The sequence below is a fragment of the Dysidea avara genome, chromosome 7 (assembly GCF_963678975.1).
Source record: "Dysidea avara chromosome 7, odDysAvar1.4, whole genome shotgun sequence".
Classification (NCBI taxonomy): domain Eukaryota; kingdom Metazoa; phylum Porifera; class Demospongiae; order Dictyoceratida; family Dysideidae; genus Dysidea; species Dysidea avara.
In genome coordinates, this window is record NC_089278.1 from 39,053,892 (window position 1) to 39,071,567 (window position 17,676).

At 40.3% G+C, this 17,676-nt stretch overlaps 1 protein-coding gene across 2 annotated transcripts in view; it reads right to left on the reverse strand.

Moving 5' to 3' along the window:
- The window catches only part of LOC136260387 (liprin-beta-2-like), a 36,439-nt gene that overhangs the window by 442 nt on the left and 18,321 nt on the right, over positions 1-17,676 (reverse strand). Inside the window, exons 11-16 of one of the 2 annotated variants that reach the window (XR_010703522.1) lie at positions 16,285-16,373; positions 16,151-16,224; positions 7,365-7,413; positions 7,201-7,317; positions 3,003-3,191; positions 626-801 (exon numbers count right to left, since the gene is read on the reverse strand). Coding sequence is in view for 1 of the 2 variants with exons in the window: in XM_066054098.1 (XP_065910170.1) it covers positions 3,003-3,191; positions 7,201-7,317; positions 7,365-7,413; positions 16,151-16,224; positions 16,285-16,373 (518 nt within the window). In the remaining variant the exon portion in view is untranslated. The remainder of the gene's footprint in view (positions 1-625; positions 802-3,002; positions 3,192-7,200; positions 7,318-7,364; positions 7,414-16,150; positions 16,225-16,284; positions 16,374-17,676) is intronic. The other variant, XM_066054098.1, reaches the window with a different exon arrangement.

Below are 17,676 nucleotides of genomic sequence, written 5' to 3' on the forward strand. Positions count from 1 at the left end.
CTATTGTTTACCTGTGCTTACCAATCAATAGTTCAGTTATACCTGAAGGCAATACTATCTGACTGATCAGTCAGCTGGTGACACTTGCCCCTTATTAGCTGTAATAGAGAGATTGTCCCCTTTTAGTGGAGCCAGGTATGTTGGAGATTGATCTCTTAAAAGTTGTTGAGATGTTTTGTTGCACAGTGGAGCTCCTAATATGGTCATCAAGGGAAATTTGTTTTGTAATGAGCTATGCATCCTTGAAGTTACTATCTAGTTTGGAGGGTTAGCTTGTGGGGTTACCTGTGGTGTAGCTTGTGGTAGATTACTACATTCAAATAAAAGTCAGCTAAGCCAAACACAGTTTTATTCATTTGCTTACACAACAATGTTTCTGCACTATTTAGAAAGCTGTTGGTGCATAACGTAGTTAGGGACATTACTAGTATTGTTGATTTGGGACCTAGAGGATTCACAGGTCACCTGGGGCATTAATTGGATCAGAATTCTCCTGTCTGGTAAGAGAATTGCTTAAACAAGTTGGGTTATTTAGAGCTGTTACATTAGATGGGATGGTTGCTAATGGGGCCTCACATGGTAACTAAGGAAGGGGGGGGGGGGGGGGGGGGTTTATTATTAATACCTTGACTTGGGGAATGCCCTTAAAGTAATAAGCACTGTGAGATATCCCAGAAGAATGACATTTCTGGAGGATTGAACTGTTCAGGGATGTGGTCTTGTAAACCCCTCGGGTAGAGTGAGCACAAGTATCACAATCACTAACAAGCTATTAATGTAAGCACCGTCCATGGTCAGGATCTAAGAGTACAATGGAGTCCATTACACCACGGTTCCATATGAGGCCATGCAACAGTTAATTATATGTTTTTGGTCCCAAAATTGACCAGGCTACGTTCAACAGATATAAAATATTATAAATTATGTGGTGATTGTGCAATTCATTCAACAAAACCAGAAACATATAATCAACTTCCATGGCCTGAGTTATGAGGAATACAACACCTGAACACCCTCTACTATCAGGATATAACAATCTTCCTAACATAGTCACATCAGTAATATGAGCTAGAATAACCAAGGACTACTTATAAACCCACCAAGTGGGCATTTCATTAGTTGTACATTGTAACCACCAGAGGAGGAAGGAAATAATTTAGCACCATTTAAAATGAATTATGCAAGTAGTGACACAGGCACTCACTGTAGGTAGATCTGTGACCGTGGTCTAAGTCAAAGGTCAAGGCCACCAAAATCGTTCCAAGTCAACGGTCAAAAATTCCAACCCACAATTGAAAAGTACTGAAATATCGTTGCTAAGTCACCGGTCAAAGATCAAAAAAGGCTCTTAGTTACAGGTCAAAGCAAAATTTCAGGCGGTCAAAGTCAGTCGCAGATCTACCTACAGTGAGTGCCTGTGTGTCACCCCCTTGAAATGGTTGTTTTCTAAAACATGTGGATGATATAAAATGTGCATAGCATCATTGCTAGGTTAAAGAATGGTTACCAGGCTACAGTATGTTCACATTGAGCTGAATCCTGAAAAACAGCTAAAAATTAAAAGTGGATTTTTTCTCAACAGAATTAACATTTCAGCCAACCAGATGATTATTGATAACAGCAAAGGTGTCAACAACAGACATGTATGGTTTGGCTCCATTTCAATTTCGGGAAAGAGCTGTAATGGACACTGTACTTATATGGCTTCCCCATAGGAAATGTATTGTGAAAATTTTGATTGGCCGTAAATATTATGTCAAACATTTGAACAAAAAGATTTTGAAATATTTTAGCGGATCAAGCAGTACTACAAATGAGCCAAATTTCAAGATCATGTGTAATTGCATCATCCACGAGTTATTAAATGTTTTTGAGGATTCAGCTCAACGTGAACATACTATAGTGGTAGAATGTTATGCGCGAAAAATTGTTTTACAGATTTCACCTAGAAAACCAAGTGCTTTTAGAAACATGAATGCATCACCGTAATGTTGACACGAAGCACAATCCGAATATCTAACAACCCCCTGCCATCCCCACCGTTCGCTAGTTTTGTATTGTGGCTACTGAGGTTCACGTGAAACTCTAGACAAACTATGCAATTAACAAAATAGTTTTAAGTAGCGCTTATGAAGCATTTCCGACCTCCTCTGCATTGTAACGATGCCTACTAGTTGTCATATTGAGCAAAATTAATGTTTAAGTTAGCAGAATTGTTATCAAGTGTTCACAAAGGTTAGAGGATGTGACAGCAATAACTAACAATATTATAACAAGTATATCTTATAGTTTAGTGTACTGGTATATGACCATCAGTATATATGTATTCTTATTAATTCATTCACCATAAAGTGGAGTGAACACAATGGTCACTATATATAATGAGGGAACACAACGGTCACTATGGTGAGGGGCACACAATGGTCACTATAATGAGGGAACACAACGGTCACTATGGTGAGGGGGCACACAATGGTCACTATAATGAGGGAACACAACGGTCACTATGGTGAGGGGGCACACAATGGTCACTATAATGAGGGAACACAACGGTCACTATGGTGAGAGGGCACACAATGGTCACTATAATGAGGGAACACAATGGTCACTATGGTGAAGGGTCACTATAACGAGGGAACACAACGTTCGCTATGGTGAGGGGTCACTATAATGAGGGAACATAACGGTCACTATGGTGAGGGGGCACACAACGGGTCACTATAATGAGGGAATACAATGGTCACTATAAAGAAGGAACACAATGGTCACTATGGTGAGGGGACACAATGGTCACTATAATGAGGGAACACAACAGTCACTATAATGAGGGAACAGGGGACATTATTGTTACTATAGTGAAGTAACTACTAAAGCTCTTTACACGTTTCAGGTTTAGGCTGCTGACTAGAGCTATGAAGGGTTCAGTATCATAACCACCTTAGGTCTCATAACATTGTGTTAGTACAAGTGTTAATCAGGAGTTAGGGGTCAGCTGATCTCACCTTAGGTCTCCATACAGGATCCAGGTGTTGAAAGTTCTTACTCTTACGAGCATCTAGTTTGCCTTGGGCACAAACTGGTCCAATAACATCCATGAAACTGAGCATTACATGTTGTCGTAGTAATGTCTTATTAGCTGGTATCCCTAGCAACTGAGCCAAGCTGTCATCATTAAATGTAACCTCCAGCACCTGTGGGTGTGTGGCACATCATCTTGTGTACATATACCCTCAGGGGATGGTCATGTTTGTTATGATATTTGAAATTCTGTGCTTTAAGCTACAAAATATCAATGACTAATGCTCTAAAAAATATCCAATCCTTGATTGACTAGACATGCTATGAATTGTGAGCATTGGAGAAGGCTATAACCCTTTGATGTGTGATTACACTACCGAATATGGTACCAAGTGTTAATACTTGTTTATTAGCTATGTGTTGTGTTGAGAAGGGTTGTAAGGGCTCTGGGACACACATCACATGATATGGACAAAAACTTTCACGGATTTCATAGACTGTGAACCCTCTCAGATGCCATGTTGCCAGCTACCTCCATCAGATCTGACTCACTTATTAGTTACTTAACTTGGAAGTGTAGAAATGGATGTATGTAATCACACTCTAGCAGGCCAGCTCCTTCTTCTGTGAGCCACACCCACTTATCAGGATTGGCTCAGACTGGGTGTGTACTTTTACATGAAACCACGCCCACTCTACCAATTGATTGTCCAATATGTAAACATCATAACCTAGCCAATCATATTATATATGGTTGTAGCCAATCATATTATATATGGTTGTAGCCAATCATATTATATATGGTTGTAGCCAATCATGCCTTGCAGCAGTCCAGCTTATTTCATGAGCCACGCCGACTTATCGGGAATGTGGATTGTTTACGTAAAAAGCTAATTGCCTACTACCAGACTGTTCTATCATGACAGTTTGCCCATCCAAACTTCCCCCTTTAATCTTTGATGCACACACACACACACTACACTACACTACACAACACATACACGCACAACACACACACAACACGCACAACACACACACACAACACGCACGCACACACAACACACACACACACAGACATACACACACTACACAACACACACACAGATAATTTAGTATACACAGTACAGAGGAGGCTATAGTCACACAGTATCATTCATCTTGGGAACTCAAAGAAATGAACTAATTCAACACTGACACTAGATCAATAGCAAATATTCTAAAGGACAAATTGTATAACATAGAGCTAGTTTTTGTCGGTCGTGAGCTTCAAAAGTTGCGAGTAAAAATATATATGTCAATTTTGTTTTGCGAACGCCATGTCGTCGCACAAATAAATCTCGCAGCTATTTATTATCCTTTTAAGACGCTCACTACTAGAGACGCATGAAGAGGACATTGGGAAACTCATTGGAAAATGACCTTTGGTGTTCTGCAAAATAGGACTGAATAATTTTTAAGTATTCAAGTACTCTCTAGAGTTAATGATCAAGTACTCACAAATACTAGCTACCTTGTAGTCATACCCATTTGACATGTTTTGTACTGACTTTAAGCAGTTTACAACTTTTCAAGTAACAACAATGATACACACACTGTATTAAAGTACTGATGTTAGTGTCCTAACAAGAAATTAGGCCAATCAAATTCTACAGCCTTCAATGTGTCACTACCTGATGCATCATGTGAGCTGGGTCATGTGATCTCAACAAGTACTTGAGTACTAATTTTACTATCCGAGTACCAAAATCCTCAACAAGTACTCGTTGAGTATTTGTTTCAGCCCTACCACAAAAGCTGTTGTATTTGTGGCTACCACGTTTATAATGAAATACGGAATGCAGTGCTTGGGGAACTGATAGGGAATTGTACAACATTATGGATTGATATGTGGTGGCAGTTACGAAGGATTCACGCGAAACTGTGGGACACCTGCCAAGAAATATATCAATATTACGTGTTTATAGAGCAAGGTCAGGGAGGAGTCCAGGAGGAGGGGCACAAACAAGCAAGTTGTAGGTAGTTAGGGAGAGCCAGATTCTTTTGTTAGTTGCTGCATTTTTGAAGCAGTAAATAATCACCTCTTAGTAGTATCTCACTGTTGACTTTTATCATTGTGGCCTTTGCAGATGGTTGTGAAGTCTTAGACAACAGCAACACAATATTAGTTTTAGAGGCATGAAGGTGCTGGGTGACAATTTCACAGCTAGTTTGATTTTGGTTCGCTTTAGTTTCAGCTAGTTATTTTTGTGAGTTTTATAAGCTGAACTTGACCTGGCATAAGGTTTAGAAGTATGGCTCCTCCATAAGGTAAGTGGGGTGGGATTTGCACCAAATGCCCCATCCTTAATCCGCCATTAAAGGTGGTAATACTAGACGAATAAAAAATTAAGAAGGAGTTCCTCTATTAAAATTGTCAATTTTTATTCATCTAGTTTAGGCCATGAAAAGTTAATTATATGTTTCTGGTTCTTTTCCTGGTCATTTTTTCCTGAATGAATTGCACAATTACCATACAATAATTTGTAATATTTTATATCCATTAAAAGGTTTTTCATGTCTTGTAAACACTTTTTTTTTGTAAAGATGACACTAACTTTATACATTAACTTTGCTTTCCCCTATAATTCCATGTACTGCTCTGCTATGTCAAATGTAGTGTACCACATCAAAAGTTGTTGCAAAACAACAACAAAACCTGGCCACCTGGCCAGTTATGGGGAATTGGTAGGACCAGAAACATATAATTAACTTTGCATGGCCTTATGTACTTTATATTAATCCACTGATGGATTAGATTGATAATGAAGACTGTGGTGAATAATGTGATTTACATTACTGGTGCCTTTAATTAGTTTAATAGCCGTCAAATTCAGTGCAAGAATGATTGTAGTTATAGACTTGACTGCATTACTAGAGTACTTATGTGACTGCTCTATTAGAGTACCATATAGAGAGAAACTTTTACGAATGTGGCAATTTCCTACAAATTTTGTAACTTGCCAATCACTCGTAGCACCTCAGATTAGCATCTTTATAGCTAAACAATTCACCATAGTTTATTTTGCCTAAAGCAAGTTAGCTTGCTATTCGCCATATTTTACCCCCTGCCAAAGTATCCCATTATATGGTATTTTCTTGGATAACCCACCCATGTACGATAATCACAGAGCAAAAAAAAACAACCTTGCAACAAAGTCTTCAGCACAGACTAAGCTTCCTGGCCTATACTGAGTTTACGGTTGTTTTGAGTTGAAGGATACTTTTCAAGGTGGTTTTTTGGTGTATGTTCTATTAGGATTTTTGCAAAAAACATGGGCGATGAACCAACTATCGTGGTTCATGATAGCTTTTGTGGTAATGGGTAAACCGGGGGGTGTATAACACCTCTACAAATCATGTATGCCCTTCAGCTACCAAATCACAAATTAACAAATCTCAAGTGATTTCTCCCATGCAAATAACAAAACTGCTTGAAAACTAGCTCTGGTCTCAAAACTAGCTCTGGTCTCAAAACTAGCTCTGGTCTCAAAACTAGCTCTGGTCTCAAAACTAGCTCTGGTCTCAAAACTAGCTCTGGTCTCAAAACTAGCTCTGGTCTCAAAACTAGCTCTGGTCTCAAAACTAGCTCTGGTCTCAAAACTAGCTCTGGTCTCAAAACTAGCTCTGGTCTCAAAACTAGCTCTGGTCTCAAAAACATATTTCTAAATACAAGCTTACAGTATTACAATACTAGTTTTCAATCATGAATTATTTTCCTTCTAGAAACCAGCAGTAACCTCACAAAACACACTACAGCAATCATGTGTGAAGTTTCAAATCAAGTTTCAAATCACAAATCCAATTTCAAATCACGAAGGTGTCGCACCCCTCAGGATAAACAGTGGCAACATTTTTATTGTAGTGGATTAGATTTTCGCAAATTCGTACCTGACACGAAAAAAAATCCTCGCGACAAAAACCAGCTATACAGTATCCATGTTACAAGTGTGTCCCAGATACCTTACAAACCTTTTCAACACAACACATTACTTTCCTAGCTAGTAAACAACCCATAATACTTGGTGCCATATTTGGTAGTGTAATGACACATCAAAGGGTTGTCACCATGTGGTGTAACTTAATCCTCTCCTATACCTAATATGTTTAGTGGATCACATGACCAACCCCATGTGATCACCTGACCATCAATGCTCCATGAAGCCCTGCCCCCTCTAAGTGGTCGCTATAGCTACCCAGCTCGATTGACTTCAGCCAATCAGAAACCTTGCTTGTTGGCCACCTCAATACTTGCTGTGCACCCTACTGGATCATGTGAACAAACAGTGTGGATCACATGATCTTGTTACCTTGATATCGGGCAATACTTTCAGGTAGTCTGGTTGCCATGATGACATCCTAAAGGGTATTACATAATGAAGTAACACTTCCTTACAAGGGAGCAACAGAGGGTACATTTTGTACATAATACGCACATGCTATAGGTAGAAACCCAATGGTGTCAAGCAATGTAATTCAATCATACCATAAATGAACTGTTCAATACAATACTGTATCATGATACTATGATGAAGTGATCATGGCTAGTTATGACTGGTACTAGCTAACATCACTAAACAATTTCAGCTAACCACAATGATGAATTCATTTAATGTGTTCTGTTTTTTTTTAAAAAGAATAAACAGATAGGATTATATTAATACAAAAAAGTAATTATAATATATAATAGAGTATTCACTGACTGTTCTATTAGAGTATTTTGATATATCAAACATTAGGATCACCAAAGTGGCTATCTTTAAAAGAGGCTAAATGAAGCAGCGCACAGCCACCATTTTACACCATAATAACAAACCCACCAGTGGGATGTACCTTTTGGAGTGTGTGCCCTTTGCACCTTGTCTGTCTGTTGTTATCTTCATGCAACAAAACCACATTGCGGAACTATTAACACTTTCCTTGAGCAGCATATTTAGATGCCACAAAGTTATTTAAAGTACTTATGATCAGTAGGTATAATTGTAACTTAACGATAGGTTCAAGACCACACCCATAAATGATCTTGGCTGATTAATAACGATGAAGCACAGAGACCACATCTCTTAACATTTACTAGATCACGACCCCACCAATAGATCAACCTGAAACTTGTTGCACATTAATCCCTGACATCTGCAAGTGTTAGAGCACAACACTGTACAGTGATATAGCACAACACTGTGCAGTGTTATAGCACAACACTGTGCAGTGATATAGCACAACAGTGTGCAGTGATATAGCACAACACTGTGCAGTGATATAGCACAACACTGTGCAGTGATATAGCACAACACTGTGCAGTGTTATAGCACAACACTGTGCAGTGATATAGCACAACACTGTGCAGTGTAATAGCACAACAGTGTGCAGTGATATAGCACAACAGTGTGCAGTGATATAGCACAACACTGTGCAGTGATATAGCACAACACTGTGCAGTGATATAGCACAACACTGTGCAGTGTTATAGCACAACACTGTGCAGTGATATAGCACAACAGTGTGTAGTGTTATAGCACAACAGTGTGCAGTGATATAGCACAACAGTGTGCAGTGTTATAGCACAACACTGTGCAGTGATATAGCACAACACTGTGCAGTGTTATAGCACAACACTGTGCAGTGATATAGCACAACACTGTGCAGTGATATAGCACAACACTGTACACTGATATAACACAACAGTGTGCAGTGATATAGCACAACACTGTGCAGTGATATAGCACAACACTGTGCAGTGATATAGCACAACACTGTGCAGTGTTATAGCACAACACTGTGCAGTGTTATAGCACAACACTGTGCAGTGTTATAGCACAGTGATATAGCACAACAGTGTGCAGTGTTATAGCACAACACTGTGCAGTGATATAGCACAACACTGTGCAGTGATATAGCACAACACTGTACACTGATATAACACAACAGTGTGCAGTGATATAGCACAACAGTGTGCAGTGATATAGCACAACACTGTGCAGTGTTATAGCACAACACTGTGCAGTGATATAGCACAACACTGTACACTGATATAACACAACAGTGTGCAGTGATATAGCACAACATTGTGCAGTGATATAGCACAACACTGTGCAGTGATATAGCACAACACTGTGCAGTGATATAGCACAACAGTGTGCAGTGATATAGCACAACACTGTGCAGTGTTATAGCACAACAGTGTGCAGTGATATAGCACAACACTGTGCAGTGTTATAGCACAACAGTGTGCAGTGATATAGCACAACACTGTGCAGTGATATAGCACAACACTGTGCAGTGATATAGCACAACACTGTGCAGTGATATAGCACAACACTGTGCAGTGATATAGCACAACAGTGTGCAGTGTTATAGCACAACACTGTGCAGTGATATAGCACAACAGTGTGCAGTGTTATAGCACAACACTGTGCAGTGATATAGCACAACACTGTGCAGTGTTATAGCACAACACTGTGCAGTGTTATAGCACAACACTGTGCAGTGTTATAGCACAACACTGTGCAGTGTTATAGCACAACACTGTGCAGTGTTATAGCACAACAGTGTGCAGTGATATAGCACAACACTGTGCAGTGATATAGCACAACACTGTGCAGTGATATAGCACAACACTGTGCAGTGATATAGCACAACACTGTGCAGTGATATAGCACAACACTGTGCAGTGTTATAGCACAACAGTGTGCAGTGATATAGCACAACACTGTGCAGTGTTATAGCACAACAGTGTGCAGTGATATAGCACAACAGTGTGCAGTGATATAGCACAACAGTGTGCAGTGATATAGCACAACACTGTGCAGTATTATAGCACAACACTGTGCAGTGTTATAGCACAACACTGTGCAGTGATATAGCACAACACTGTGCAGTGATATAGCACAACACTGTACACTGATATAACACAACAGTGTGCAGTGATATAGCACAACATTGTGCAGTGATATAGCACAACACTGTGCAGTGATATAGCACAACACTGTGCAGTGTTATAGCACAACACTGTGCAGTGTTATAGCACAGTGATATAGCACAACAGTGTGCAGTGTTATAGCACAACACTGTGCAGTGATATAGCACAACACTGTGCAGTGTTATAGCACAACACTGTGCAGTGATATAGCACAACACTGTACACTGATATAACACAACAGTGTGCAGTGGTATAGCACAACATTGTGCAGTGATATAGCACAACAGTGTGCAGTGATATAGCACAACACTGTGCAGTGTTATAGCACAACACTGTGCAGTGATATAGCACAACACTGTACACTGATATAACACAACAGTGTGCAGTGATATAGCACAACATTGTGCAGTGATATAGCACAACACTGTGCAGTGTTATAGCACAGTGATATAGCACAACAGTGTGCAGTGTTATAGCACAACACTGTGCAGTGATATAGCACAACACTGTGCAGTGTTATAGCACAACAGTGTGCAGTGATATAGCACAACACTGTGCAGTGTTATAGCACAACACTGTGCAGTGATATAGCACAACACTGTACACTGATATAACACAACAGTGTGCAGTGATATAGCACAACATTGTGCAGTGATATAGCACAACACTGTGCAGTGTTATAGCACAACACTGTGCAGTGTTATAGCACAGTGATATAGCACAACAGTGTGCAGTGATATAGCACAGTGATATAGCACAGTGATATAGCACAACATTGCGCAGTGATATAGCACAACACTGTGCAGTGTTATAGCACAACACTGTGCAGTGTTATAGCACAGTGATATAGCACAACATTGTGCAGTGATATAGCACAACACTGTGCAGTGTTATAGCACAACACTGTGCAGTGTTATAGCACAGTGATATAGCACAACATTGTGCAGTGATATAGCACAACACTGTGCAGTGTTATAGCACAACACTGTGCAGTGTTATAGCACAGTGTTATAGCACAACACTGTGCAGTGATATAGCACAACAGTGTGCAGTGTTATAGCACAACAGTGTGCAGTGATATAGCACAACACTGTGCAGTGTTATAGCACAACAGTGTGCAGTGATATAGCACAACAGTGTGCAGTGATATAGCACAACAGTGTGCAGTGATATAGCACAACACTGTGCAGTGTTATAGCACAACACTGTGCAGTGTTATAGCACAACAGTGTGCAGTGTTATAGCACAACAGTGTGCAGTGTTATAGCACAACACTGTGCAGTGATATAGCACAACAGTGTGCAGTGTTATAGCACAACACTGTGCAGTGATATAGCACAACAGTGTGCAGTGTTATAGCACAACACTGTGCAGTGATATAGCACAACACTGTGCAGTGATATAGCACAACACTGTGCAGTGTTATAGCACAACAGTGTGCAGTGATATAGCACAACACTGTGCAGTGTTATAGCACAACAGTGTGCAGTGATATAGCACAACACTGTGCAGTGATATAGCACAACACTGTGCAGTGATATAGCACAACACTGTGCAGTGATATAGCACAACAGTGTGCAGTGATATAGCACAACACTGTGCAGTGATATAGCACAACACTGTGCAGTGTTATAGCACAACACTGTGCAGTGTTATAGCACAACACTGTGCAGTGTTATAGCACAACACTGTGCAGTGTTATAGCACAACACTGTGCAGTGTTATAGCACAACACTGTGCAGTGTTATAGCACAACACTGTGCAGTGTTATAGCACAACAGTGTGCAGTGATATAGCACAACACTGTACACTGATATAACACAACAGTGTGCAGTGATATAGTACAACACTGTGCAGTGATATAGCACAACACTGTGCAGTGATATAGCACAACACTGTGCAGTGATATAGCACAACACTGTGCAGTGATATAGCACAACACTGTGCAGTGTTACAGCACAACAGTGTGCAGTGATATAGCACAACAGTGTGCAGTGATATAGCACAACAGTGTGCAGTGATATAGCACAACACTGTGCAGTGTTATAGCACAACACTGTGCAGTGTTATAGCACAACACTGTGCAGTGATATAGCACAACAGTGTGCAGTGATATAGCACAACACTGTGCAGTGATATAGCACAACAGTGTGCAGTGATATAGCACAACAGTGTGCAGTGATATAGCACAACAGTGTGCAGTGATATAGCACAACACTGTACACTGATATAACACAACAGTGTGCAGTGATATAGCACAACACTGTGCAGTGATATAGCACAACACTGTGCAGTGATATAGCACAACACTGTGCAGTGATATAGCACAACACTGTGCAGTGATATAGCACAACACTGTGCAGTGTTATAGCACAACACTGTGCAGTGTTATAGCACAACACTGTGTAGTGATATAGCACAACACTGTGCAGTGTTATAGCACAACAGTGTGCAGTGATATAGCACAACACTGTACACTGATATAACACAACAGTGTGCAGTGATATAGCACAACATTGTGCAGTGATATAGCACAACACTGTGCAGTGATATAGCACAACACTGTGCAGTGATATAGCACAACACTGTGCAGTGATATAGCACAACACTGTGCAGTGATATAGCACAACAGTGTGCAGTGATATAGCACAACAGTGTGCAGTGATATAGCACAACACTGTACACTGATATAACACAACAGTGTGCAGTGATATAGCACAACACTGTGCAGTGATATAGCACAACACTGTGCAGTGATATAGCACAACACTGTGCAGTGATATAGCACAACACTGTGCAGTGATATAGCACAACACTGTGCAGTGATATAGCACAACACTGTGCAGTGTTATAGCACAACACTGTGCAGTGTTATAGCACAACACTGTGTAGTGATATAGCACAACACTGTGCAGTGTTATAGCACAACAGTGTGCAGTGATATAGCACAACACTGTACACTGATATAACACAACAGTGTGCAGTGATATAGCACAACATTGTGCAGTGATATAGCACAACACTGTGCAGTGATATAGCACAACACTGTGCAGTGATATAGCACAACACTGTGCAGTGATATAGCACAACACTGTGCAGTGATATAGCACAACAGTGTGCAGTGATATAGCACAACACTGTGCAGTGATATAGCACAACAGTGTGCAGTGTTATAGCACAACAGTGTGCAGTGATATAGCACAACACTGTGCAGTGTTATAGCACAACACTGTGCAGTGATATAGCACAACACTGTACACTGATATAACACAACAGTGTGCAGTGGTATAGCACAACATTGTGCAGTGATATAGCACAACAGTGTGCAGTGATATAGCACAACACTGTGCAGTGTTATAGCACAACACTGTGCAGTGATATAGCACAACACTGTACACTGATATAACACAACAGTGTGCAGTGATATAGCACAACATTGTGCAGTGATATAGCACAACACTGTGCAGTGTTATAGCACAGTGATATAGCACAACAGTGTGCAGTGTTATAGCACAACACTGTGCAGTGATATAGCACAACACTGTGCAGTGTTATAGCACAACAGTGTGCAGTGATATAGCACAACACTGTGCAGTGTTATAGCACAACACTGTGCAGTGATATAGCACAACACTGTACACTGATATAACACAACAGTGTGCAGTGATATAGCACAACATTGTGCAGTGATATAGCACAACACTGTGCAGTGTTATAGCACAACACTGTGCAGTGTTATAGCACAGTGATATAGCACAACAGTGTGCAGTGATATAGCACAGTGATATAGCACAGTGATATAGCACAACATTGTGCAGTGATATAGCACAACACTGTGCAGTGTTATAGCACAACACTGTGCAGTGTTATAGCACAGTGATATAGCACAACATTGTGCAGTGATATAGCACAACACTGTGCAGTGTTATAGCACAACACTGTGCAGTGTTATAGCACAGTGATATAGCACAACATTGTGCAGTGATATAGCACAACACTGTGCAGTGTTATAGCACAACACTGTGCAGTGTTATAGCACAGTGTTATAGCACAACACTGTGCAGTGATATAGCACAACAGTGTGCAGTGTTATAGCACAACAGTGTGCAGTGATATAGCACAACACTGTGCAGTGTTATAGCACAACAGTGTGCAGTGATATAGCACAACAGTGTGCAGTGATATAGCACAACAGTGTGCAGTGATATAGCACAACACTGTGCAGTGTTATAGCACAACACTGTGCAGTGTTATAGCACAACAGTGTGCAGTGTTATAGCACAACAGTGTGCAGTGTTATAGCACAACACTGTGCAGTGATATAGCACAACAGTGTGCAGTGTTATAGCACAACACTGTGCAGTGATATAGCACAACAGTGTGCAGTGTTATAGCACAACACTGTGCAGTGATATAGCACAACACTGTGCAGTGATATAGCACAACACTGTGCAGTGTTATAGCACAACAGTGTGCAGTGATATAGCACAACACTGTGCAGTGTTATAGCACAACACTGTGCAGTGATATAGCACAACACTGTGCAGTGATATAGCACAACAGTGTGCAGTGATATAGCACAACACTGTGCAGTGATATAGCACAACACTGTGCAGTGTTATAGCACAACACTGTGCAGTGTTATAGCACAACACTGTGCAGTGTTATAGCACAACACTGTGCAGTGTTATAGCACAACACTGTGCAGTGTTATAGCACAACACTGTGCAGTGTTATAGCACAACACTGTGCAGTGTTATAGCACAACACTGTGCAGTGTTATAGCACAACAGTGTGCAGTGATATAGCACAACACTGTACACTGATATAACACAACAGTGTGCAGTGATATAGTACAACACTGTGCAGTGATATAGCACAACACTGTGCAGTGATATAGCACAACACTGTGCAGTGATATAGCACAACACTGTGCAGTGATATAGCACAACACTGTGCAGTGTTACAGCACAACAGTGTGCAGTGATATAGCACAACAGTGTGCAGTGATATAGCACAACAGTGTGCAGTGATATAGCACAACACTGTGCAGTGTTATAGCACAACACTGTGCAGTGATATAGCACAACAGTGTGCAGTGATATAGCACAACACTGTGCAGTGATATAGCACAACAGTGTGCAGTGATATAGCACAACAGTGTGCAGTGATATAGCACAACAGTGTGCAGTGATATAGCACAACACTGTACACTGATATAACACAACAGTGTGCAGTGATATAGCACAACACTGTGCAGTGATATAGCACAACACTGTGCAGTGATATAGCACAACACTGTGCAGTGATATAGCACAACACTGTGCAGTGATATAGCACAACACTGTGCAGTGTTATAGCACAACACTGTGCAGTGTTATAGCACAACACTGTGTAGTGATATAGCACAACACTGTGCAGTGTTATAGCACAACAGTGTGCAGTGATATAGCACAACACTGTACACTGATATAACACAACAGTGTGCAGTGATATAGCACAACATTGTGCAGTGATATAGCACAACACTGTGCAGTGATATAGCACAACACTGTGCAGTGATATAGCACAACACTGTGCAGTGATATAGCACAACATTGTGCAGTGATATAGCACAACATTGTGCAGTGAACAAGATGCCCACTATTTCCCTACATGGCGTTTTTGGTAAGAATCATACATGGTTGATTTCTTCTTCTAGGATGTTACTAGGGTATACAACTATTATCTGTTTCAACCACAAACTAGCATAATGTGCTCCATGAGAATTTCATATAACTTTACCTCCACTTATTGTCATAGTATAGGCAAACAGTAACTATGGGAACACAATTCATAATTTGAGTTGTCTTGTAAGATGTGGTCTAAAGAATACAACTGATTGGATGAAGCCTATTCCACAGTTTTACCCAGCTGTCTGTTAATTTGCAATGCACTCTCCTGTGAAAAGGGCGCATCATCTTGGCTATTTGCCTTGCCTGTGGAGGAGTATGGGATTTAAAGGTAACAGGCTGGTGACTCCTGAGAGAAGCTGGTGGTGTCACACAAACTGAAACTTGACAAATAAACAGAATTAGTCACTCACTAATCACCCATACAAAAGTTATACATATCCAAAGAAATACAGAGGATTACAAAGGAATACAGAGAAATACACACAATTACAGAGGGACATACCTGGCACTTTGTATAGCTCTCTTCAAACTAACTTGATGGAATGGAACATTGACTTGTAGTAAGGAGAGGTCATCCTATTAATAGTACAGTCTATATTAGGATATATATTACTATATTAGGACATATATACTTACATAAGATAACTCATTCAGCATGTTCCCATCCACTAATCCATCAGTGAAGATGTCTTGATATTGAGGTAGACCGATATCAGTCAGCCAGTCTGTATGTGTGTACATCATTAATAGCCAGTCCGTACGTGTGTATTAGTGTTGTTCACTAGAAAACCCCATGGACTACTATGTTGTGTTTGGCATAGTGTCTCAAAACATCAGGAGAGGTCTAAATTGATGCAAATTTGTGTATTAGTCTTGTTGTATTACTGGAAGTAGATTCATAACTATTGTTTGATCTTCTAATGTTTGTATTGTAGAAAGTGTATACGTTCACTTGTTTGTTAACAGCTACAAAGGCTAATCTGACATTGTATAAGTATTAGACCACAACAAGATGAAATACTCGAATTTCATTGGCTACTTATACAGGTACATATTTATTTTAATATTTCAGATCCAATCAGAAAATTTTCAAAATATATTATATAATAAACTGTTTTAAACCAGACGCGTGCTCACAGACGGCCAAAGGCTGGCTGTGGGCATGCGCCTGGTTTAATGAAATTGTTTTCGTAAAAGTGTGTGTGTGTAGTGTGTAGTGTGTGTGTGTGTGTATGTAGTGTGTGTGTGTGTGTGTATGTAGTGTATGTAGTGTGTGTAGTGTGTGTGTGTGTGTGTGTGTAGTGTGTGTGTGTGTGTGTGTAGTGTGTGTGTGTGTGTGTGTAGTGTGTGTGTATGTAGTGTGTGTGTGTGTGTATGTAGTGTGTGTAGTGTGTGTAGTGTGTGTGTGTGTGTGTGTAGTGTGTGTGTGTGTGTGTGTAGTGTGTGTGTGTGTGTGTGTAGTGTGTGTGTGTGTAGTGTGTGTGTGTGTGTGTGTGTGTGTAGTGTGTGTGTGTGTGTGTGTGTGTGTGTGTGTGTGTGTGTGTGTGTGTGTGTGTGTGTGTGTGTGTGTGTGTGTGTGTGTGTGTGTGTGTGTGTGTGTGTGTGTGTGTGTGTGTGTGTACCTACCCATGTTTGCTTGTCCATACACACCCACGTGAGCAAAAATGTTAAAAATGGTAAAAAGCAGCTAAGATGTAAGAATTGAAAGCTAAAGTAAGTCTGTATTAAACTTCCACACACATAAACTTTGTGGTTTCTTCTCAGTGGTCTGAAATACGGGTATGGTGACTCATCGTATACTTCTTGAATGGTCTTTCCTTTAGACATTTAACAACATTAAAACAATGCTGAAGGCCTCTTAAGCTACCTCTAGAGGTAGCGTATCCTTCGAGTTGAAAGGGGGCATTACCCATACTTACATAAATGAAAATGAAGGGCAGCCTTGAGGCTTTCTCTATACAAATCGCATCAGAAAACACTACAGATAGACTATAAAACAGTTTAAAAGATACTTCTGTAAGTAATTTG